The sequence below is a fragment of the Epinephelus fuscoguttatus genome, linkage group LG1, assembly GCF_011397635.1.
Source record: "Epinephelus fuscoguttatus linkage group LG1, E.fuscoguttatus.final_Chr_v1".
In the NCBI taxonomy this organism is placed as follows: domain Eukaryota; kingdom Metazoa; phylum Chordata; class Actinopteri; order Perciformes; family Serranidae; genus Epinephelus; species Epinephelus fuscoguttatus.
Window position 1 is genome coordinate 16,517,259 of NC_064752.1, and position 23,135 is coordinate 16,540,393.

Below are 23,135 nucleotides of genomic sequence, written 5' to 3' on the forward strand. Positions count from 1 at the left end.
TATTGATTTCTCACCTACACAGCCACAATCTCCAGAGCTACGTCTCACCAAGCGATATCTTCTTGCCACTGTCTTTATAACATAAGGACAGGATTGTGGGTTTGTATAGCTCGTGATATTTCTTGACCTCAACAGCTAGTCTCTCCTCATTATTCTTCAACACACACAAGAGACAGCAACAGCAACAGAGTTCTCTTTATACATCCATGGTGAGGAGAGGACACGAGCTGTCATGGGAGCAGAGAGGAAGAGCTACATAGAGAATAAAAGGGGCGGCTGTTTTGACACGCGCTGTTCGCTGCTGGCGTGTTTTGGCCTTCAAAAAGTTCTTAGTAAATATTCATATAAAGTAAGATGATACTAGTCATTGATTTGGCATTGATGTTCAAAGAATTAGTTAAAACTACTGAAACGACTGACTAATCGATTAGTTGTTTCATTTCTACATGTGACACAACAAAACCTTTGAATCTTGAAGTGTTTGCATACTTTTTTTGTACAGCTTTCTACTAATTTTAACATATGGTAACAAGAAATGAAGCATATAAACAGACCATCAAAAACTAACAGCAGTCTAGTTCACAAAACCAGTGCATTCCTAACACTTAAAAAGAAAAATAAATATATATGAGTAAAGATGAGACGATGACCAGCATATTTCTTGACCACTGGAGAGATCACCACTCTGAGCACCACTATTCCCTCCGTCATCAGAATATCTGAGCATTAAAGATTCAAATTGAGAGGAAAAAATCCAAACCACTGGATGAATATAACCGAGAAAAGAATGAGTGTAGACGTTGGGATATATAAAGTAGGACAAATGTAAAAATATATACCTCCTCCTACTCCAAAACAAGCCTCAGTGAGTCTTGTTTATACTTGCAGCACACTATTCATGGAGGAAACGTAAACTGAAATCACTCCAACAGAGATGCACATATCATATGAAAATATTGGCAACATTCATTTACATTTGAACGGCCCTAAAAAAACAAAAAGGTCAAAATTTGGTGCATTAAATGCAGAAGGAAGCTATAAAACAGCCCCTGTGTGTTTCCATCTCATCAGTTCAAACAGTGCATCACTGAGTGCTCACACAGCAATAAATTAAAGGCCACTGTTATGATTTAGGGACCTGCTTTTTACAATCTGTACTGGAGTGCGAGAGGTAGCCGCGTGTGTCGAACACTGGATTTGGTTACTAATAACCCAAGGCAATGTTCAACAACATGCACATACAATGTTCACACATACATATGCACATACAGTACGGCACACTCACGTAAACCAGATAGCCCTGACTAGAATTCAATCAGGAGATTATGCTGATTCCTCCGCTTATTTTCACATCAAGGACGTCTCACAAAGTCAAACAGAACATAAAAACCATCAGAGCTGGGTAAAATGTGGTAATCAATAATGAGTGCTTGTGTCTTTATTCACCTCATCACGTGGGTTAGACCTATTGGAAAAGCTCTGTGACTGGGTAATGGCTCTCTTATTCTCTGAGTTCTGCTATTTCACTTTTTTTCCCTGCATTTTCAAAAGCTCCGCTCAGCCATCCTAAACCACCTTGTGGCAACATTACTTCCCATTGGTTTAACTTCTGCAAAAGCTTAATTCTGCAAGTGTGGACAAAAGGGAATCTGGCGTAAGAGATTTCGGGACATGTTATCGCGCTGTTTAATGACCATGAAGAAGAAAACAAATCATGTTAAAGATTATGACCTCAATTCCCCCTTCGTTAGCTGAGTAAGACAGAGAGCAAACGAAAGTGTGAGAGGTGGGGGAAAAAAAGGAAAGGTGAGAGTCAGCAAGACCCTGTGGACAGCAGAAGGGGAGGACGGAGAAGAAACACTCTGTTCTTTTTGCTCTTTATGTTAAGTAGGGAGAAATTGCAGATTTTTCTTTTGTGGGATCACGATGAGTGACAGTTTGGCCGGCTGAATAGACCCCGACAGTTTTACACTACAGGACTGCTGAAGCAGGCAGTTGAATGAATGTGAGCAAACTGCATTAGATTAATGAAGAGTGAGCGTGCCAGCCAATGAAATAAGTAAATAGAGAAAAAGAGAGAAAGGAGGGGGCGGGGGGGTCATATTAAAGAGAGGAATTGTATTAGAAGAATTGTAATGACTGCTGGAGAGGAAAAAAGTGAGGGAGCTAGTGAGAAATAGAGAAAAACAAAGAGGGACAGTTTCCTGCAGACGCGACATTGCCAGCATGCAAAATCCTGCTGCAGCCCGCCGACACTGGAACACACTCACTTGTAGTGTGGACGTGGACGGACTGAGATCGCTCCCATTCCATCCCGTTCTCTCCTCCATTCATTATGCATGGTTCTGTAGCATATTAAGGCCAGAGTATATGATTTTTCAGGCCGTATGCTTGCCATCACACCCGCAGAATTACTCACAGTACAGAGCAATAACCTACATACACTTCGTTTCACTGAGCAAAACAGACTTCCACAGGCTGACTGGGAAAGTTTGTGTTTCTATGATTATGTTTACGGTGTTACAACCCGGCTCTGAGGCTGCAACAATGATGGTAGAGGAGACGCGTGTACAAATGGTTTATTTATTTACAAAATAACGATGAATAACCAAATAAAGGTGAAAGTCGGTAATCAGTGATGACAGCTGTGCCGTGAGGAAAGAGAGGGATTCTGTTGGAAGGTGGTGAGCTTTTATATCATTAGGCACACCGAGCCCAAGTGTGGTTCATGATGACCCTCTGACTTAACTTGAGAACAGCCAGGAAAACAGGCACACCTAGTGGAGCGGAGGGGTCGTCACTAAGGGCAGCTCCATTAGTGTGTTTTACTGAGATTTTTATATCATTCTGTAGCTTTCCAGTAGTGTCCCTGATATATTTAAAACCGGAAATTCAAATGTTGATGTTAAATCATAAGTCTCCACCCCATCTGCACTCCTGGCTAGACCACTTCCCCAAGATTATGGAACTCCACCCTTCAGGCCTGTGACTCTGTATGTCTTGTACCAAATCCTGTATGCATTATTTAAAGTTAGCAGATTGTTTTGTGTTATTGTTTAAGATTTCTAAGTTTAAACTGTTGCTAAAAGAAGACAAAGAGCAATACCGTAACAGATGCATTAATTACATTAAATGATACCTAATTTACTGTATTATTTCCATTATTATTGTTGTTGTTTAACATTACGCAGAGCAGTAACATTTTCATGTAATATTCCTTGTTACAGAAAAAATCATCTGACAACCACCACTGAACCCTACCTGCAATAAAATCTTGAAACGGCTCCCTGGGTCCTGCGTGTTTCAGTGTGCACCCCATCATCAGATGTTCTGTGAGCGAGCGGCAGCATAACTATACAGATGTTTTTTTCAGTTGGTCTTGGTGTGTATGTTTTAGCTTCAAAATGCGTTTTTTTCCAAGCCCTTATAAATTTTTTCCCCAAGTGACCTGATGTAGGTTTCTGCATGAAGTCTTTGCTACATATAAACCCAAGTACTGCTGTGGATGTCATGTTAGTTCGGTTCCGAAAGTCACACAGTAACAAACTAAACGATCGAGTCAGCGGTAGAGCAGCAACTGGAGGCAGTCTGGTGGCTTTAAACCAGTGGCAGCTGCTGGTCTTTCAAACAGGGGAAGTTCACTTTAAGTTTACATCATAAAATTTGTCATATTGTAGCGAGGCAGTAACTTAAAAGGAATATTTAATTGAAGCCGTTTTTCAACCACACTCATGCCACTGAACCACAGCAAAACACTCCTCTCCCGCCTACCGCTCCATTAGGTCCTAAGGAAGCTGAGCCTCCCTGGAAGTGACGATTTTGTCGCATTTATCGAATGACCGTCTCACTTTGCAGCATGAAAAAAACCCGCTCAGCGCTGTCTCATAGGAATGCTTGGAGGCTCCGCGTCCACCATGCTGACACGAGAATGTATGACAGGGAGGTCGCGTTTGTAAACTGGTGACAAACAGCTGATGTTTGCACATCATAGTCGTGATGTTAAACACATCCTAGCGCACGTTTAATGCAATGTAAATTTTTATTTTAATGTAAATTCAATAGTGCATATTTGACCTTCTATGAGATTTTAGGGGAAATTCAGCCTCCCTTGTTGTCTCAGAGCAGTCGCCACTGCATTAAAGACAGCAGCATAACAGCCTCAGTTCCCTGTTGGAAGTTAAAGTTAAAGCAGTAGAATAATCTTTATGTAGCGTATGCTTAAACTGATGTTGATTTATTTTTTTTAGGTGCTCCTTTTATGAGGAGGCTAAAATTCTTTTTGCTGCTGCTTCAGTCCACAGCCACCAGGATCCATTGACAGAAACAGTAATCTTATTTTGCAGAACACATAGTTACCACTGCCTCTGTTCGGGTAGTTTGTGTTATTTTGTGACTTTCAGGACCCAACTAATAGTGTGTCCACAGCAGTAAGCTACATTGTTGAGCTTCTGTGCTTCTGTGGGGGATTAGCCCTGTAAAAAAACATTTAAAAAAACATGAAAAGAATGCTGATGGACCCACCTTTCAAGACCTGAATTATGTATCTATCAGAATTGCACCAAGGCCCCAGGTCACCAAGGCACCCACAAACATGAACAATCAGTCAACTGTGCTGCAGAACTGGTACGAATGTGGAAAACGCTTTGTCACTGAGGGTTCAGCGTTCAATTTCCAGCTAACAAAACACCCATTTCAACCTAAAAATTAACTGTCCTTAAAACTGTCAGGTTACTGATGTGTCTGTGGCAGACTTTTTGCTTTCTATGTGAAACACAGGATTGACTCCCAGCCAAAATTATGTTTTTAACCTCCTTTGTGTCGAGGAACAAAAGCATCTCTCCTTCAGAACACAGCATAGTGCTGTGTTCTGAAGGAGAACACAGCATAGTGCTGAGAGTGCACTGCTTTCCATGTGGGGCGCCTCATTTGAACTCCCAAAGGGCCAATAAAAACCTTGAACAGGGGCAGTGACAAATATGTTACTCTCCTGGGTGGCTCAATCACCGAGGCACAAACAGTGTGACCTGATGATTGCGAACACGCAGATTAAGGAAACATTTTGTTTTGTGGTATAAGAAGTTTTCAGATCCAATTAGGGCTGAGTATCGTTTAAGAAACTTTGATAACAGGTTATATTACTGGTCCGCTTAAAGGGATACAAATACCAATAGAGTTCTTCATTTAAAACCTTTTTCCTACTTCCTTTGATACACATTATGTGAACGGAGTAACATGTAGTACAGCCACAGCTTTGAATGTTTTGGTGGCATCTCAATGCACTGAACGACCAAAAATACATCATGCTCGACTTCACCACACCACAGACTGTATGAGTTGTAGCTGCTGTAGTAGTGGGCCAATCACATATCGCATTAAATCCAAGAGTTCTTTCTCTTTCTTTTGCAGGTATCATTTGACTGGAGAGGTTTCGTTTTAACTTGGTACTGGGTTATTTTAGTCACTACTACTCCATTACATTTAAAATCTTAAAGTAAAAGTACAGATGTATCATCAACAAACTGCACATAAAGTATCAAAATTAAAAGGAGTCGTTCTGAAAAAAAAAAAAAAAAAAAGCCTCCAGTGCCTGATTATAATATACTACATTATTAGCTTGTTGATACTGATGCAACAATGTGTAAGCAGCATTTCACTGTGGAGCCAGTTTTAACTAGTCAGAGATGATTAATGAGGTAGTAAAGAAGAAAAATAAAGCTCTACTACACAGATTTGTATTCATCGTTGGACTTCTCTGTAATCTTTGCTTCTTTTATGCGAAATATCAGATAATTTAACAACTTTGGACCTCGAACACTTATTTAAAGGAAACCACCTGAGGAGTTTAAAGAGGAAATAACTTTGGGTTGAACTGATAAAAGATCATAGCATCTGAAATGTGACATAGGGGGCAGACTAGACACTGCTTTTGTTGTAAAGGGTCATAAGATAAAAGGTAGAGAATTACTTGTTTTATCTGTAACAATGCATTGTGTTTTATAAGATATGTTATGTTTAAAATCCTAGTCTGAAAAGTAACTATTAGCTAAAGTTGTCAGTTAAATATAGTGGAGTATGTAGAGGGAAAAAGTATTCCATTTTTAGTGGTAACCTGCATTTACATGACCAGTTTGATTTTCAGGTTAATGTTTGGGAATTATTGTAAGGGAGGAAGAGAAAGAAAATGAACCATGCACTTTATGTGTGGACCAGAGGGTTAGAGCAGAGAGATGAGTGATAAATCTCAATGGTCTCAGCACGAGCCACATTTTCAGATGACAGAGAGTCATTAGGTCTGAATTCCATAAAAAAAAACCCCATCTCCTAGTGGAGCTTTAAACACATTCAGAGTGTGTCCCATTTGACAATGTTAAACCCACAGAGAGGGTTTCTGATAAGCTTGCTAACTGAACAGCTTGTGCTCACTGTTTAAATTTCAAATGATTGAGATACCGACTGGCTGGTGAATGTTCGGTAAAGTCTGCAGGGAGTGACGGGGGGCAGATAGGGGCAGAAAGATCCTCCAGATGGCTGAGGATCAAGGGGAGTGAGCGGGAGAGAGTGAGTGGTACTGGGACTCAGGCCAGGGCTTGATCAACCCTGGCAGGGTCACCTGGGGCACGCAGGGTGACATGAGGCTGAAAGCCCTGAAACAACCACAATGATCCCAGAATACATCACAGATTGCATTCACCCCGTTATGAGCTGATGTTTGTTCACATTAGGCAAAATGTTTGCATGACAATATCTAGTCCAATTCTGAGCGTCCTTGTAAACACAAACAGATTGTGTCAGACATCTGGGACGGAAAATCAATCAGATTTGAAACTGTCAGAGTGAGACCTGAATTTGACATTGAAACATCTTTTTGCCGATTGAAAATCTGACAACAGTGTCAGATACTAAGTGTTAGGTGATGTGCAGAATGACAAGGTGAGCTCTACTCTGAAGACAAGAACAGTTGTGATTTTGAAAATAGTATCAGGACTTGAAGAGAAACTAGCAGCACGGCTGTTGGTTATGGATATTAATAATTAAACCTTTAACCATTAACCAACAACAAGAACTTTGGCCGATTGTTATCAGTTAAACAGTCAAAAATATATACTAACTATAATATAATGGCGCTCTGGGGGGGATCATGAGACAGCAGAGTCTGCTGTTGCCCAGACTGGAGTTGTATTATGCCGCCAGGGCAATGCCATGATGTTCCTCCTCTCGACAACTACAGCACCCCTCAACAAGCTAACCACCCAGAGGCAGAAGAAGACACCTATATAAAGCCCAGTTCAGACCGATGACTCGCGACAAGACTTAACTGCTTTAGAACGTTGCAGAGAAAAGATGCAGTGGTGTGAATTGGCCGTCTGAGCTCGACTCAAGCTGGCTAATGTAGTCACCTGCAACTCCGCTGGTGAAATTGCTGGCGTCTGGTTTTAGAACGTAAAGCTTATCACCTGTTTCTACAGCCAATCAGCTTGTAGTGAAGTCCGCTGAACATGTCCAAAATGACCACAGACAGCGTGTTCACTTGCTGCGCCAGGTGCTCTGTCCACGTCGAGCCCTCACGCGTGCCAGTGTCGGATGGTGGGTCGCTGCTGCTGTTCGCTGTATGTGCTTAAAATTTAGGGACATTTCGTCATATAAACACACACACATTCATTGACTGATTAACTGGCAATGGTAATTTATATTATTGTGGTGTATTTATTCTGAATACAGTCCATCTGATTCTCGTTTTGTTTCTGTTTTTCACTGTTTCATCACGTCTACAAATGCATATGATACACCATTATATCTAGTTGCATTGGTGTGAACTGGCAGGTATTCAGAACGTAGCAGAACGGCGCATTGCAAGTAGTTGCCTGTTTCAACTTGTCTCGTAATGAATCTTTGGTCTGAACTGGACTCAAAAGACAATCCCCTCAGTCCAATGGATACCAATCCTCCTCGCTGGTGGAAAAGGATCAGCAAACCTCTGTTGCTGCTGCTACACAGAACGGTAAGTTCTGGTCTGCCCAGTTAGCACAAGCTAACACAGCAACAGCTGCTAACAACAGACACTAAGCTGTTAAACAGTCTCAACAAACTTAAAGCAACAGCACAGCAGCTCAATTTTGTTGTTAAACCTGTAAAATTAGCCGTGTGACACTAACAATCTACATCTGTCACTCTGTGTGGGTGGGTGGGTGGATTCAACGTTCCCAGCACTAAGCACACACCCCTGCAGCAGTAGTGTCATGACAAACAGAGAAAGAATGAAAGCAAGAGAAGCAGAGACACTACGCACACCCCTACAATGAAATAAGATTTTACGCCTTTTAAATAGTAACTTGTCGATAAGTGGTTAATGAGGGTCGGCAATTAGTCACAAAAACAAAACAAAAAAAATCAAAAACAAAAACAACTACTATGAATATAAAAAAAACTTATTAAGAATTATTCGTGGAAAGCTGCGCATACATATTGTCTTCACATATTTGTATTGCCAACACCTGGGTCAAAGCCATAAGAAAGCTTGTCTGAGTAATGCGTAATATCATATATTTTTCATGTCTATGCTTATGACACACAACTTAATGTATCTGTGAAATCAGGAACAACCACTGAGCTCAGTGAAGAAAAATCAGATATAATCCTGTTTGGGTCATTAAACACATCAAAATTAAATCACGCATTTGACTAACTCCTTCCAAGCCTAGTACCAGAAATGTGAATGTTAACTTAGTCAGCTGATGAGGTAATTCAGCCCCACTTTTATTGACCACAATTTGTTAAAAGGAATTTGATCATTTGACCTTGAAACCAGTCCATGCTCCAGCATACATTGTGGGCTTTTGCGCCCACATGTACTTAACCTCAGATCTCGCAACAACAACAATTCTGCTTGCACTCCCATGATTCTGATTTAAAACCAAAGAAGACATCTGTTGTCAGGGCCGCCAAACAGCCCTCTTGTTGAAATTCGTCTTACCACCTCAGTGACTTCCTTAAATCAGTTTTAAAAACTTGGATTACTGCAACAATTAGACCCTCTGTGCCACGACACTCTTAACTTGTAATTTCTGCTGTATTTATGTAAGTCTGTTTTGTTTTGGTGAAGCACTTTGCAACACTGTTTTGAAAAAAGCCACACAAATAAAGGTCTTTGCGTCATAATTACTAAAGCTGGAGTGACTCATTTTAGGTTCCCATCCTTTTGAATGTTTTGATTATTCATTTTACAGACACAAAATCCTTGAAATTAAATTAGAAGGCCATAAATAAAGGAACAGTTCATTCCAAGATTAAAAACACATGTTTTTCCTTACGTGTTATTTATCAATCGACTGTTTGTTGAGTTGCCGAGCTATCGGCAGTAGAGATTTCTGTCTGTTCTTGAATATAATGGAACTAGATGGCACTTGGCTTGTGGTGCTTAAAGCCAAAAAATACATTTGAGAAACTCAACAGCAATTTCTCTTTCCAGAAATCATGACCCAGTTGCTCAAGATAATTCACAGACCTTTGTGTGAGCAGTTTCATGTAGGAACTATTTTCTTTCTACTGAACTACATCCGCCAACCGTATCACTGCGAAGAAGTAAACTTGCATCTACTGCGAGCTCACCTAGCACCACTGAGCTAGCTAACATTACAGCTCAGCCGAGGAGGACACCATTAATGTTTACATCCCGCCATAAGCATGAGCCTCTCATCCACATGACGATCCACGCTTCAGTCTGCACGGTGGCAGGTGTTGTTTGGTAGAGAGAAAATAGTTCCTACATGAAACTGCTCACAACAAGGTCTGTGGTTTATCTTGAGTAACTGGGTCATGATTTCTAGGAAGAGAAATTGCTGCTGAGTTTCTCAAATCTTTTTTTTTTTTTTTGGTGCTTTGAGCACCACAAGCTGAGTGCTATCTAATTCTATTAATTCAAGGGAAGGCAGACATCTCTACAGCCACTATCTCAACACTCAGAAACTCACATCCAAACAATCTAGATTGTTAAATTACACTACAGGTGAGAGGAAAAGCATGCACCTTTGATTTTGGGTGAATTGTCCCTTTAATGTACAGATTCTCCCTGAAAAAATGTGCTGAGACGTGTTCTTGTATTTCCTGTGTTTGAGATCTGTCATCTTTTCCAAGACGTACCCGTTGTTCCTGACAGGAGACAAAGGTCTGAAACCCCGGCGCCACTCCAAAGCCCAGCTGGTCTATGAACGGCGGCTCATCCTGGGTGTGGATCTGAACTTTGATCCCTGCTTCAAACGATGTCTCGTCTGTTGACAAGAAGAGGTTAGGACATTTACAACAGGGATGATGATTTGTATGCACATATTGGCCTGCATGATCTATCCAGCAGCAGTTGTTACTAATCAAACGGAGAAAAGGCTCTGCGGCGGTGGATTATGTTTCAGCCAGTGAGAGAAAAATAAGCAGGAAACAAAATCCAAAAAAAAGAACCTGAGAAAAATAAACACAGGAAATTATAAAATATCATTAATTTCTATTCTTACTTGAGCTGAAAAGATGCAATCCTAAAAAAGTAATTGCTTATTCATTAGTTACATCTATGGACTTCCAGGGATGACAAAACACACTGTGATCTTTCTGAAGTTAACAATAGCCGCAATGAGGAGTGAAAGGACAAAGAAGATGGACTTCCTAAGTAGAGCGGTGGATGACAATACGAGCCCCACAGGAGTCTTATTTACTGCAGGGGGTGACGTGAAAGTGAATGGAGAAATTAATAAATAAATGATGATGAGGATAAAAGGAAAATCAATACAGCTGACAGCTTCCTTCGCACTCTGCTGCACTCTGCTGTATAGATTTTAAATGAAGCAGATGGGCCTCTTTGATACTGAGATCGGGGGAACATCACAATGACATGGTGACTCAAGCCTTTACTTGTGCAAACATATTTCTATCACACACGCAAAGACCTGGAAGTGCTTATCATGGCGATGGCAGACTGGATTCAAGAGATTTAGTCCCTTTGAGCGTTGGCTCAGGGATAAAGTAGGACGTCTGTTTCCTGCCGCCTTTCCTCCCCGCTTGTCACTCGGCATCGTTCTCTAAGTGCCAGGCATTCTCACTATTTTCAATTAAAGAGCTCAGGGATGCGGCTGGAATTCAGCATGAGGGCTTCGACAAAGAGCGACAGACTTTAACTGTTACACATTGCTCTTCTGAGACGCCATACAAAGCCATCTTCTGTCGCTGCCAAGACTAATGCTTGAGGCTTGGAGCAGCAAAATATACATAAGTAGTGCCCAAGCTCCTGCTTGCACAAGCGCATGTCATCTTTAAGTCATGGCCATCTGTCATCCTCATACAATTGGAATAATGATTCAGGCTGAACCTTGGAACCAAATGCAAACTTGATCACACTTGACGCTGCACAAGCTGCCTTGAAATGATTTCACTGCCTAGTTTTGTTGAGAAGTAATTTCAGGTATTCAACAATTACAAAGGAAATGTCTTGAAGGTCCAGTGTGTGGAGGATTTAGGGGAGTATATTGATGGAAATGTGTTCTAATATAATAAAAATGTTTTCTTTCTTTCCAAGCCAACAGATGCGCGCACAGTATAATGCAACAGTTCAGTCATTTGATTTGAAAAAGAAATCGATTAAAGCAGCTCTGAGCTGATAAGATTCTGTTCACGTTGATGGATAAACGTCAGATCAATGGATCAGCTGTCCAGCTCCCTGCTCATGTCCACTGTCTCTCCAGCAGGCACACACTGTAAAATATTATTCCGTCTACTGCTCAAACACCAAGGAGGATACAGAGATTTTTAAGAAGCCTGAAAAATGTTTCCCCTCGAGGTCTGACTGGGTATTCAAGTATTCAAATTACTACATAAAAAAATACATTAATTAATCAAAATTATAAGCTTTCAATACATTTAAACTTGTCTGTATTTTACCCTTCTGTGTGGAGTTTGTGTGTTCACTCCGTGTCAGTGTGGGTTTCCTCCAGGTACTCCAGCTTCCTCCCACAGTCCAAAGACATGCAGGTTAATTGGTGACTCTAAATTGTTCGTAGGTGTGAATGTGAGTGTGAATGGTTGTCTGTCTCTATGTGTCAGCCCTGCCTGGTGACCCGTCCAGGGTGTACCCCGCCTCTCGCCCAGTGTCAGCTGGGATAGGGTCCAGCCCCCCCCCAACAGGATAAGTGGTTACAGAAAATGAATGTTTTCTTTGGTGTGTAATCACCTGGAAATAAGAATCGGGTTTTTGTTGCCATTTATATCTACATAGGGAGCAGGTCCTCGTCGATGGAGATCACCATAATGCGCAGCCATGTTTCCACAGTTGCTTGAAACAGCCAAACCAAACACTGGCTCTAGATAGCGCAATTTGAATTTTTGTGTTGGCCACCATAGTTAGCAGCCCCTCTGCAACAAGCAGCGTCAGAAAAACATTGATTTTTTAACATTAGACTGCTTTAATTGGTGTTTTTACTGATTTTGATCAACTGGTCCATTTGTTTGGGAGAGGAAGAAGTCACAGTGAAAACCTTTCTGAACGTCTGGACCTTAAGTAATCAGAGAAGGCTTGTCTCCAACATGCCAAACAGCATAAACGGAAACTGATTTGTAACATGAAGCTGCTTTACTCAATGTTTTTACCACTTTAAATCAACTGGTCTGTCTGTTTTGGAGAATAAGAGACCTCTGTGGATAAAGGTGCAAACTTCCTAAACAACGGACACTGAATGAATTCTAACCAGGACAAGTTTCAGCTGGCTGCAGTCTGCAATCCTCACTGCTTTACACCTCTAAATCTCCCTATATCTTACACACTGTTCCTTTAAAAAACAGTTGATATAACATGGAGACATACTGTTGCTATGGTTTTAACAAGAAAATCATATGCTTATATCAGCTTATCATCAGTTACAGACTGCACGGAAGCTAATTTTAAATGTTATCAAACGACACCATCACACCTGCCCACTCACATTTTCCTAGATTTCTCTTTTTTATGCCTCATGCTGAGCTCTCTAGGTACTGTTTGATCAGCAGAGGCCCTCCGCGGCTGCAACTGTTGCCTCACTGCATGAAGGGTTTAACACCGACTGTGAGGGGTTTGCACGTTCTCCTCGTGTTTGCCTGGGTTTCCTCTGGTTGCTCCTGTTTCCTCCCCGAACACGCATGTCATGCAAAGTTAAAACTCTAACTTGCCTGTATGTGTGGAAGTGAGCAACTACACGTGTTCGACAAACACTCTCATACACTGACGACACGTCCTGGGAATAACCTGCCTTTCACATAATGCATGCTAGGATATGCTCCAGTCCCATGCAACCCCGACAGAGATAAGTGGGTATAAAAAATGGATGAAATATCCAGGATACTCAGCTACTTGTTTAGACCTGGGGCCTCATTTATCAACCACGCACACTCACAGTTTTGTGCTTCGACCACGCAAACACTCATTTCTACACACAGAATCTGAGTTATTAATTTTTCCTTGTGCTTAAAGGAATACTTCACCTACAAAATGACCAGATGTATATATCAATTAGTCATGCCGTGCTACCTTGAATTATGAAGAAAGCTCTGTTTTTCTCTCATGCCTCCACGGAAAATGATGAATATATTGATTTATTGATTTAATGGGGTTCACGTCTAACAACTATAGCAAAACTATATCAAAACATCCGTTGAGAAACTCTCACACAACTCGTGCAGTAAAATCCAAGTCTCATTTATCTAGTCGTAGACTCAGTGCTTCCCAAACACAGTTTAAAACTATCTAAAAGTGAAACTTATCTACGTTCTCTTCAAATCCAGACTCCACCACTGAATAAATGAGGCCTGGATTATACTGCATGAGTCTGTAAATAGATGGTTGGATATACAGCAGTTTTGCTGTTGTTACACATGATCCCTAGTTAATCAATATGTTTGCTATTTTCTGTGAGGCATCATTCCTGAAGACATTTTTATTTAGGAGACAAGGTAATCACTTCTTTCCGAGTTCAATTATGCCTTTAATGACTCTATTTCCACTGGTTACTCTAATACTCCATTAATGAGCACCTGTGGAGGCAAAAGACATCCAGAGGATCTGTTGATGATGTTTCATTTAAACAAAATTAGCATTGTTTTGCTGAAACTCTTAAAAATGGCAATATTTAATAGGCGTATTTAATTTGATTTACAAACAATTTTTTACACTGACAAAAAATATAAATGCAACTCTTTCATGAGTTTAAATAAAAGATCTACAATGTTTTTATACACACAAAAGTCATATTTCTCTCACATTTTGCGCACAAATGTGTTAAAATCCGTGTTAGTGAGCACTTCTTCTTTGCCAAGACAATCCATCCACCTGACAGGTGTGGCGTATCAAGATGTTGATTAAACAGCATCATTACTACACAGGTGTGCCTTGGGGTGGTCACAGTAAAAGGCCACTCCAAAATGTGCAGTTTGATCTTTAATAAGGACATTTACTATTCATTTGACACTCTGAACTATACATTTCACATGAATAGGGCTATAGATAAGCAATTTCTGTCCACACTGGATTCATTCATGAGGAGAACACTTCTCCAAAGTGCCAGACGTCATCAATGGTGAGCAGTTGCCCACTCAAGTTGGTTGCGATGATGATCTGTCGTCAGGTCAACACCCTGGTGAGGACAACAGTCACGCAGATGAGCTTCCCTGAGGCAGTTTCTATCATCAGGGACCTCGGCCTGGATTGAAGAACACTTGACCCCAAAGTAGTTTATTTGATGAGTATGAACACTTTGGTCAATCCGTGTATGGTCTTAAGTGCAGTTAATGTGTAGAGACAGCAGAGAGCTCTGTGTCCACTGCAACGGTTCCTCCTCCAGCTCAGAGCAGAGCTTTGCCTCGCTACTCCACTTGTCCCCGTTGATGACAAACCCCAGTACAGCAGAGTCCGTCTGTGGTGCCCATTTCTTCACTGTAGCACAAAAAAATGTCACATAGCCTAGATAATGAGGCAAGTGTACTCAGGTACGGAACAGCATTTCTAATATGTCACACCTGGTATTAAGAAACGCCCTAACAGTTTGTGCAGACATTCTTCGGTTTTGCAAGGCAATTATTGCATCAGCTGCCCGTTGGCTGCTCAGATGATCTTGCAGGTGGGGACCCTGGATGTGGATGTCCTGTACTGGTGTGGTTACATGGGGTCTGCAGATGTTAGGACTATTGACTGTACTGCCAGATTCACAGAAACGACATTGGAGACAGCTTATGGTAGTGAAATCAACATTCAATGCACGGGCAACAGCTCTGGTGGACATGCCTGCAGTCAGCATGCAAATGGCACACTCCCTCAAAGCTTGCAACATCTGCAGCATTGCATCATGTGATCCAAGTGTACGTTTTAGAGTGGCCTTTATTGTGACCATCCCAAGGCACGCCTGTGTAGTAATGATGCTGTTTAATCAGCATCTTGATATGCCACACCTGTCAGGTGGATGGATTATCTTGGAAAAAGAGAAGTGCTCCCGAACACACACTTTAACACATTTGGGACCAAAATTTGAGAGAAACAAGTCCTTTGTCCTAGATCTTCAATATAAAAAGTGAAAACCAAAGTGTTGCAGTTACATTTCTGTTCAGTGTATATTAAAGTGTTTTTGTGCCCAATGTTTATTTTGTGCAAGTCTTTATTTAACTGTCAATCACCTGTCCAATACTGTGTCTTCATTCATTTATCTCTGGACAAGCCTCTTGTGGAGGTGTCAAACAAAACAGGACGGTTCAGCGTACTTTTCATTTACAGCTGTATTGATCTCAGATTCTACGCTACAAGAACAGTAATGGAGAGAAAGTTAATTTGCTACTTTTGTCCACAACAAGTAGCTCTTTATTAAGGCTACAAAGTCTTCCGGAGGAAAACGTTGACCATATTTGGTATTCCTGGTGTATGTCTATATGTAAATGAGCCGGCACCTGAAGAACAACATGGATGAACAGGTTAGATTCATCACTGTTCATTGTGTGAAGCTGTGCGTGTACATGCTTGATAAATACCAATCGTCTTGTTCTTACGGACAGTTCCTACGCACACGTTCAGAACTTACGTGCTTTGATAAATGAGACCCCAGGTGTTTGAACTGGCACATTATGCATTGCACGGCATCCAGCCAAATTAAACAAACAGCTACTTAATGCTGTTATAAGAGGAATAATCAATGGCCAATCTGCATCATTTTGACATTAATGACAAAATCAACCAACTAATCTCCTTAAAGAAAAATATGATGATAACATAAACAATAAAATAACGCAAAAATAAATTAAATAATGAAAAGTGAATAAAGTATATGACTGCGTATGAACTGTAGTTGCTGCATCCTTAGGTTTGCACCACATCCCCTCTTGCAAAAGTCTTTAATCATTAATTATATTACATAAAGGGCATTACATATTAATATCATTAAATCATTTAGGCTTGGAGAACATGCAGCTTTATATTTAAATATTAGAGTCGCAGCTTTGTATTTCATGTTTAATGATGATCGTGTGCAGAGTGTTTCTGTGACCATACTGAATTGTCTCTTTACATTCATCGCATGGTGCATATAAAATATTGATATAAACACACAGCAGCATATGCAGCCGCATTTAAATCAAAGTTTCAGGGTCTCCTGCAGTGGCGCGGAGATGTCTCGACTGCGTTGATGAGGGGACGGCCCTGGATGGAAGAGCCTGTAGCCTCCATTGATTTTGTATCAGGCAAATGGCTATGCTTCTGTTTGATTCATGTGGACATGAAGCCTAACTGACAAGTGACGCAATTATATTACAATGAAATAAAGTTTTCCTGATCAATATCTATCTGTCTTTATACAGATTAGTCGATAACATCCCGTGGGCATGGCGGGTGCATTTCAAATGATCACAGCGTGTGTTTTTCAGGATCATCACTCATAATTCATGAAAGTGTTGGGAATATTTTAAAGAGTGTTTCATATTTCAGGTGCATAACTTAGCATAAAATTGCTAAAGATAGAACACGTCTTTAACCTATTTGGTCTAAAGTACGCATATGTTCCCTACACTAAATGGATGTAGGGATTTATAATGCATCAATAGTGCTTGCATTGCGTGTAACACGGACCATCAGGCATCTATCACTGGGATAGTTTTTCCTCCACCAACAGTGAAAATAACTTTGGCCACTTTGGTGTTCAATTGATTGAAAAAAATCTCTTTTCAACTCACAGTCCTTGCTTAAGGGTAAACAGAAACACCAATCTTGTGGAATTTTAGCTGAGGTCTTCAAAACTGGGAATGGGGTGTTTCATGTGATGTATACTCCAGGTGAGCTTACCAGTCTCTCCCCACACAGGCAAGTATTCATCCTGCTGGATATCCAGCATCAGCTCCAGGCCGTTGCCCATTCCACCCTTCATCGTCACCAGGAGGGGTCGTCCATCTTGGCCTGAATTGAAAGTGTAGCACTTTCCATAGCGTGTGAATATCTGAAAAACACAAAGACAGAGATTTTAGCGATTCACGGCCAAAAGAAGACGACAGGAGAGAAAAGCACCACTTAAGGCTGCATCTCAATCCTAACCCTAAGGTGAAAAAAAACAGTTTGCAGGTGTAGCTATAATACCCCTTAAAAAGTGGAACTAAAGGTAGTGCAGAGTGGAGGATTGTTTGCAAAGCAGCTGAAAAAAGCACCCAACAGGAACCCCTTCTTGTTACGCTGTCAGCTGCAGACCTCAGAGGTCTTAGTGTTGAGATGCTGTTGACAAACCGAGTCCTCACCCCTCTCAGTGCTGCATGATACAGTATGTGCTTGACTGAATATGACATGACTTTTATTTTGGAGTGGAATATCCTCGCACACAACAACAACAACGACTGGCGTCAAAGTAAATCCTGCAAAAAGTGGTTTAAGTTCTTGTCAGAACTCCTGATACACAGTAGGTAAACATTTTAGTAAATGTAATTTCTGTTTTTTAATAAGGTGCAATAATTATCATCAGAGCCGAAACAATTACTCAATTAATCAGTGCGTTGGGTGACAGAAAATTAAACAGCAATTACTATAAAATTTCAGTCATTTTTTAGGCAAAGTGCAAAACATTCACTGGTTTCAGCTGCTTAACTGTGAGGACTTTCTGTATTTCTTTTCCATATATGACAGTGAACTGAATATTTTTAGGTTTTGGACCATTAGTCTGATAAAACAAGTCATCTGTAAGTGTCATCTTGGGCTCCAGGAAATTAAAATGGTGAGCTGTTCACTATTTTGTGACACTTTTATTGACCTAAAGGTGATTAATAGAGTCAGAAAGTAATTGGCAGATGGATCGATTATGAAACAAATGTTGTGCCGCAGCCCTAATTAAGCCCATCACGATAACTATTATAGTTGGGCGGTACATTATCCAAGACATAATTGCGATAAACACTATTGCCATTTTGATAGAATTTTATGCCACTGATACAATTATAACAGCATAATAATGCTTGCAAATTCAGTATGTAATGAGTTAATGTGAAGATAGCTCTTTGTAGGGCATTTTGTAGACCGCTGTATACTGCCCACTTACAGTACTTCTACTGTATAGGAAGAGCAACACGCAAAGACTTAATGTGGTCTATAATGATGGAATGAGACTGCTTCTTAAACCTCCATGATGGTGTAGTGCCAGCCAAATGTCAGTAAATGTTGGTGTGCCTACCTGCCCTGCCTTCATATGAAATCTTATATATCGATACATGTGCAGCCTCTGTCTCAGAAAATGGCATCATCCAGGTCTTGGCCTACCCTGAGCTGACCTCAGTCAGGTTTCCATTGAGACTGTGGGGCCACTGGCTCTCCAGCTTGTTTGTGGATGCAGCTTATTGAATAATTTCTTTTTATATCAACTTGCATAATGTAGTGTTGGGTATTTGTTGTCTATTTGTATGTGGTATACTATGGACCTTTTTCTGTGCCCTTAATAAAGCCATTACTATTATCATAATAATAATAATAATAATAAGTGCACCCTTTCAAAGGGGAATGTACTTTTCAACCAGAAATGACAGCAAAACATGTCTCAACATAATTTGTTTCTGGTCATTCGGCTTAGGCACTGCGTCCAAGTCTTGAAATATTAGGGAAAAGCCTGCTGTTTATTCTGGTCATGTCGGCTAAAATTTTAGTGACATTCTTATACAAACAAACACACATGTAAACACAACTGACAATATCATATGGACATGATCTCAATCCTTTTTGCTGACCTCGATAAGTCATTAGCTCTTATCATCATCAAACACAGCTGCAGCTAATGAGTAGTGACACTACTGATCAATCAGCAGTTATTTTCAGGATTATTTGACTGGTCTGTAAAAATGTCAGGAGATAGTAAAACCTCATCATATACTGCAGCTGAGTTGTGTTAATGTCGTGTTTTGTCTGCCCTGACACACCAAGCTGACAGTCGGCTGTTGGTCAGTGTCAGGCTGTCTGTGAGCATCTGCGGCCCTGGTGTTTGCAGTGTGTCCCACACAATTGGCACTATTTGCCCCTTGTCAGCTGTTTTTTATCCAATTTTGTATGTTGAATCAGCATCGGAGATGGTGAAGCCCAAATCACTCTGATTGGCAGTTCGGCTCAGTGCAGGAGAAGAGAAACAGAAGTGAGGAAAGTAAACAATTTGCTTAAGTCCGGAGGGAGTGAGATCAAACAAACTTGTTATATTAGGTAAAATCATTTTTTAGCCATTGAACTCGTTAGCAGGAACATTTCGTAATTGGGTTTTGCTCGCTTTGGCATTGTTCTTTTGACATCAGTTTGTGTTGTTAATGTGCCAACTGGCTAATGTCTTGAATCCATCCTGTCAGTTTTCTGGTTTCCCTTTCTGAATGACAAAAACAGACTACCGCCGCCTGCTGCTATGGAGTTATTTCCTCTCATGCTGGTGCAGAATGTACCTGCTGGTTTGACATTGGCTGACACACAGGTGATGTGAGGTCTTCGTCATCACCAGTCCTTTGATGTTGGTTTAGTGTGCCTGGCCTTAAAACTTCAAAACCTAAAATACTCCGTTTATTATAATAGAAAACCAACAAAACCAAATAAGATATTTATTTTTGAGAAGCTAGAGTCTGTGAATTTTTGCTCACAATGGACTGGTTGCTTCAGCTGTAATCAAATGATCACAGAGTGTACTCTTTTTCTCTCCCATCTGGATTCAAAGCATCTTGAAAAAAAAAAGGGGGAGAACAGATCAAGCGAGCTCAACATGCTTCAGTTCCACTTTTATCTCCACAGTATGACAAAAATCTGCAGATGCAACTTGGAGTTCAATGAACATGGCATGGCCTTGTCAAATCCAGACGATACCTGCCCTCAGATCGCATGCCTGAAGTGTGTTCTGTCTTATTAGTGGATCAGGCACATACTATACTGGGGCGCTACTATAGAGCCCATCGGAAATCTGTGATCTATTGGCAAAGACGTGATTGCCAGTGAACTAATGGATGTGTAATCGAATCATGGACATTAGGAAATGGAAAGCCATGGCCAGGATCCAAAATAAAATGTCCCTCTGCGTTGTTGTGGAGCCGTATGAATGCGAAGCCTGTATCAAAGCATCCTAGCTCACAATTAGCTTATTATTAACCTTCAACATTTTGACATTCATATGAGGAAATGGTAAAAGGAAGTGGGGGAGGGGTTTGTCAAAGGAGAAGAAAAGTAATACTGGAAATAAATCTCCCCCTTTTTGTCCTCCACTCTTTGTCTAAATATTGTACTCCCAACATACAATAGAGATAAGGCTTCATTGTGAGATAGTGGTACAAATAACTTCATCACAACACATAGTTTGTACAAAAGGCCTTTTTTTTTTATAGCTAAGACTCCCTAAGAATGTTGCTTTATTTCCTTTGAATGCACTGTGAGGACCTTGGAAGCACACAAGGAGGCGTTTATTACATGGCTGACTTATGAGTCAGACATTAGCACTACATGACAAATTACTAAAATGTCACAAACACCAGATGCACAGAGCTGAAAAGAAGAAAAAAAATTGCAGCCATGTCTCAACAAAGGAAAAGTTAGCATAATGTGAATCCTGTTCAGTGAAGTGTGCGGGAAAAAATGGAGCGGGAATCACAATGGATGGCCCTCCCAGGGTGCGCCTATATGGAAGCTTTTCCGGCACAAAGTGGTGAAATGTAATAAAAAGCCTTCTGATATGTGGACACAATATGAAATGTGACCTTTCAAGTGCGTAAGTGGAAAAACTGAGTCAAAAACAGTGCCCGCAACACCCGCCTATGTGCAGTGATTCCCAAGCAGGATACAAACATCAATAAAATGTCCCTGAAATCCATCTTAGTCCTGGAGTCGCCTCTCACCATAATCAGATCACTGTTTATCATTACTCTTTGGAATATAAGGCAGGGAAAACTAGACACCACCTGCATGAGCTGCACAAGATATCTGATGGTAAGAAGGGGAAAAATCCTGCAGAAAATAAAGGGTCTCTGAGAGTTTAATACACACAGATTCTCCCCATGAAACTCTGCAGAAGCCAAACCAACCATATTTTACTTAAAGATCTAAAACCAACCCAGTAAAAGACAATTTCTTTCCATGGTTTTACCCTTTTAAAGCTTATTCCACTATTATTCAGAATTTGAAACCGGTCATGTAAACAGCTGATTTGTTGGTATATGCCAAATCTAGCATTTTACAATCAAGGCATGTTGGTTTTATGAGCATTCTTTGGACAACTATACAGCGCATTCAGAATATGTGTCTCAGCTGACCCTTCGCTAAGTCCTGCCCCTGGATGCAGACTGGCTAATCATAATGTAGCATCGGGCTGGCTCAGACCAGTCTGACAACAACACAGCTGTGCACCACTGACTCTAATGCAATTGTTTCATATACTCATATACTCGTTACCTGGAGAGGTTGGAAAAAGATATACATTTCTTCCCTGATCTAAAACCAAAATCAAACCCTGAAAAGTGTAGGGTTAGCTAGCTAGCTACTGAAGATATAGCCTACTGAATGTATACATATGCTGCTTTTGCTTTTTAATGATTATAACAGTGAAACAAAGACCGACCCTGCTGTACAGGAACCAGTGAAGGGAAGCAGGCAAACTTTGCTGATACTCAACCAGCTGTGTGTCAGCGCATTGTGTGCAGATGAGCGTTGTTTGACTTCTCCCGGAGATCCCTGCCTGTCCGGCCAAACACTGTTCATCTGCACACACTGCGATGCCACACAGCTGGTTCAGTATTGGCAAAGTTTCCCTTTATATTCATTGTCTTCTGTGGCGATCAGCGGTGATGTGATGGTTCACTTTTACCTTTTATCTGTAGCCTATAGTTCGGCTTTAGCTTCTAACTATCTTTGTCTTTTTAACCTGTTGTTGCTGCTGAGTCAGTTTGACATCCTGATATATCCTTCAAACACAGACTGTACACCCCTCTGTCTGCTTCCCTCTGGAATCACTGTTTAATTCTTCCAAAAACATGAAAATATCTCTTCAGGGAGTGCAGTTAGTTACAGTGTGGGCTCCATGCTTACCCCGACAGCTTGTTGGACCATCACACAGGGGCGGGGGTTAGCGAAAGGTCAACTGTGGATTTAACCATAGGTTGCACCACACAGCGTCTTGTCTGTTTACAGCCATCTTTGTGTGTCGTTGTGGATGCGCTGTACACAAACAGTCTCAATTGCTAGTTTCAAGTCTCCCATTTCAGGCCGTTGCACACCAAGTCTGTCTTCCTTGTCCAAAACTGTCGCACATTTAAAAATAAATACAGTCTCAAGATGTGTCAACCACTTTCACATTGACTCTGAAACTTTAACCATCCTTTCAGTTTTTGGAACAGGCTCATATTCTGCATTTTTTTGCATTCATCAAAAGACTTCAGAGAGTCATTAGACCAAGACGCAGTAAAGAAAATGTGGAATAACCTGTGGGAACATATTGCATCAAGAGAGAGAAACAGGGTGCAGAGTATCATTTCATAACTCAGGTGGCCTACTTCAACAGGTCAGTTAGTAATATTCAGGTGGATGGTGATGAGGAGGAGGAGGAGGATGTGGACTGCACACTGACAGAGAGAGTTAGAGAGAGCAACACTATGGAGACAGAGAGGGAGGACAGCTC

The 23,135-nt window shown here is 40.9% G+C and overlaps 1 protein-coding gene across 4 annotated transcripts in view; it reads right to left on the reverse strand.

Moving 5' to 3' along the window:
- asic1b (acid-sensing (proton-gated) ion channel 1b) overlaps positions 1-23,135 on the reverse strand; it is a 237,842-nt gene that overhangs the window by 17,365 nt on the left and 197,342 nt on the right. For all 4 annotated transcript variants that reach the window (XM_049575106.1, XM_049575101.1, XM_049575088.1 and 1 more), the window contains 2 exons: positions 17,324-17,474; positions 10,138-10,265 (listed from right to left, as the gene is read on the reverse strand). In XM_049575106.1, coding sequence (XP_049431063.1) covers positions 10,138-10,265; positions 17,324-17,474 — 279 coding nt within the window. The remainder of the gene's footprint in view (positions 1-10,137; positions 10,266-17,323; positions 17,475-23,135) is intronic.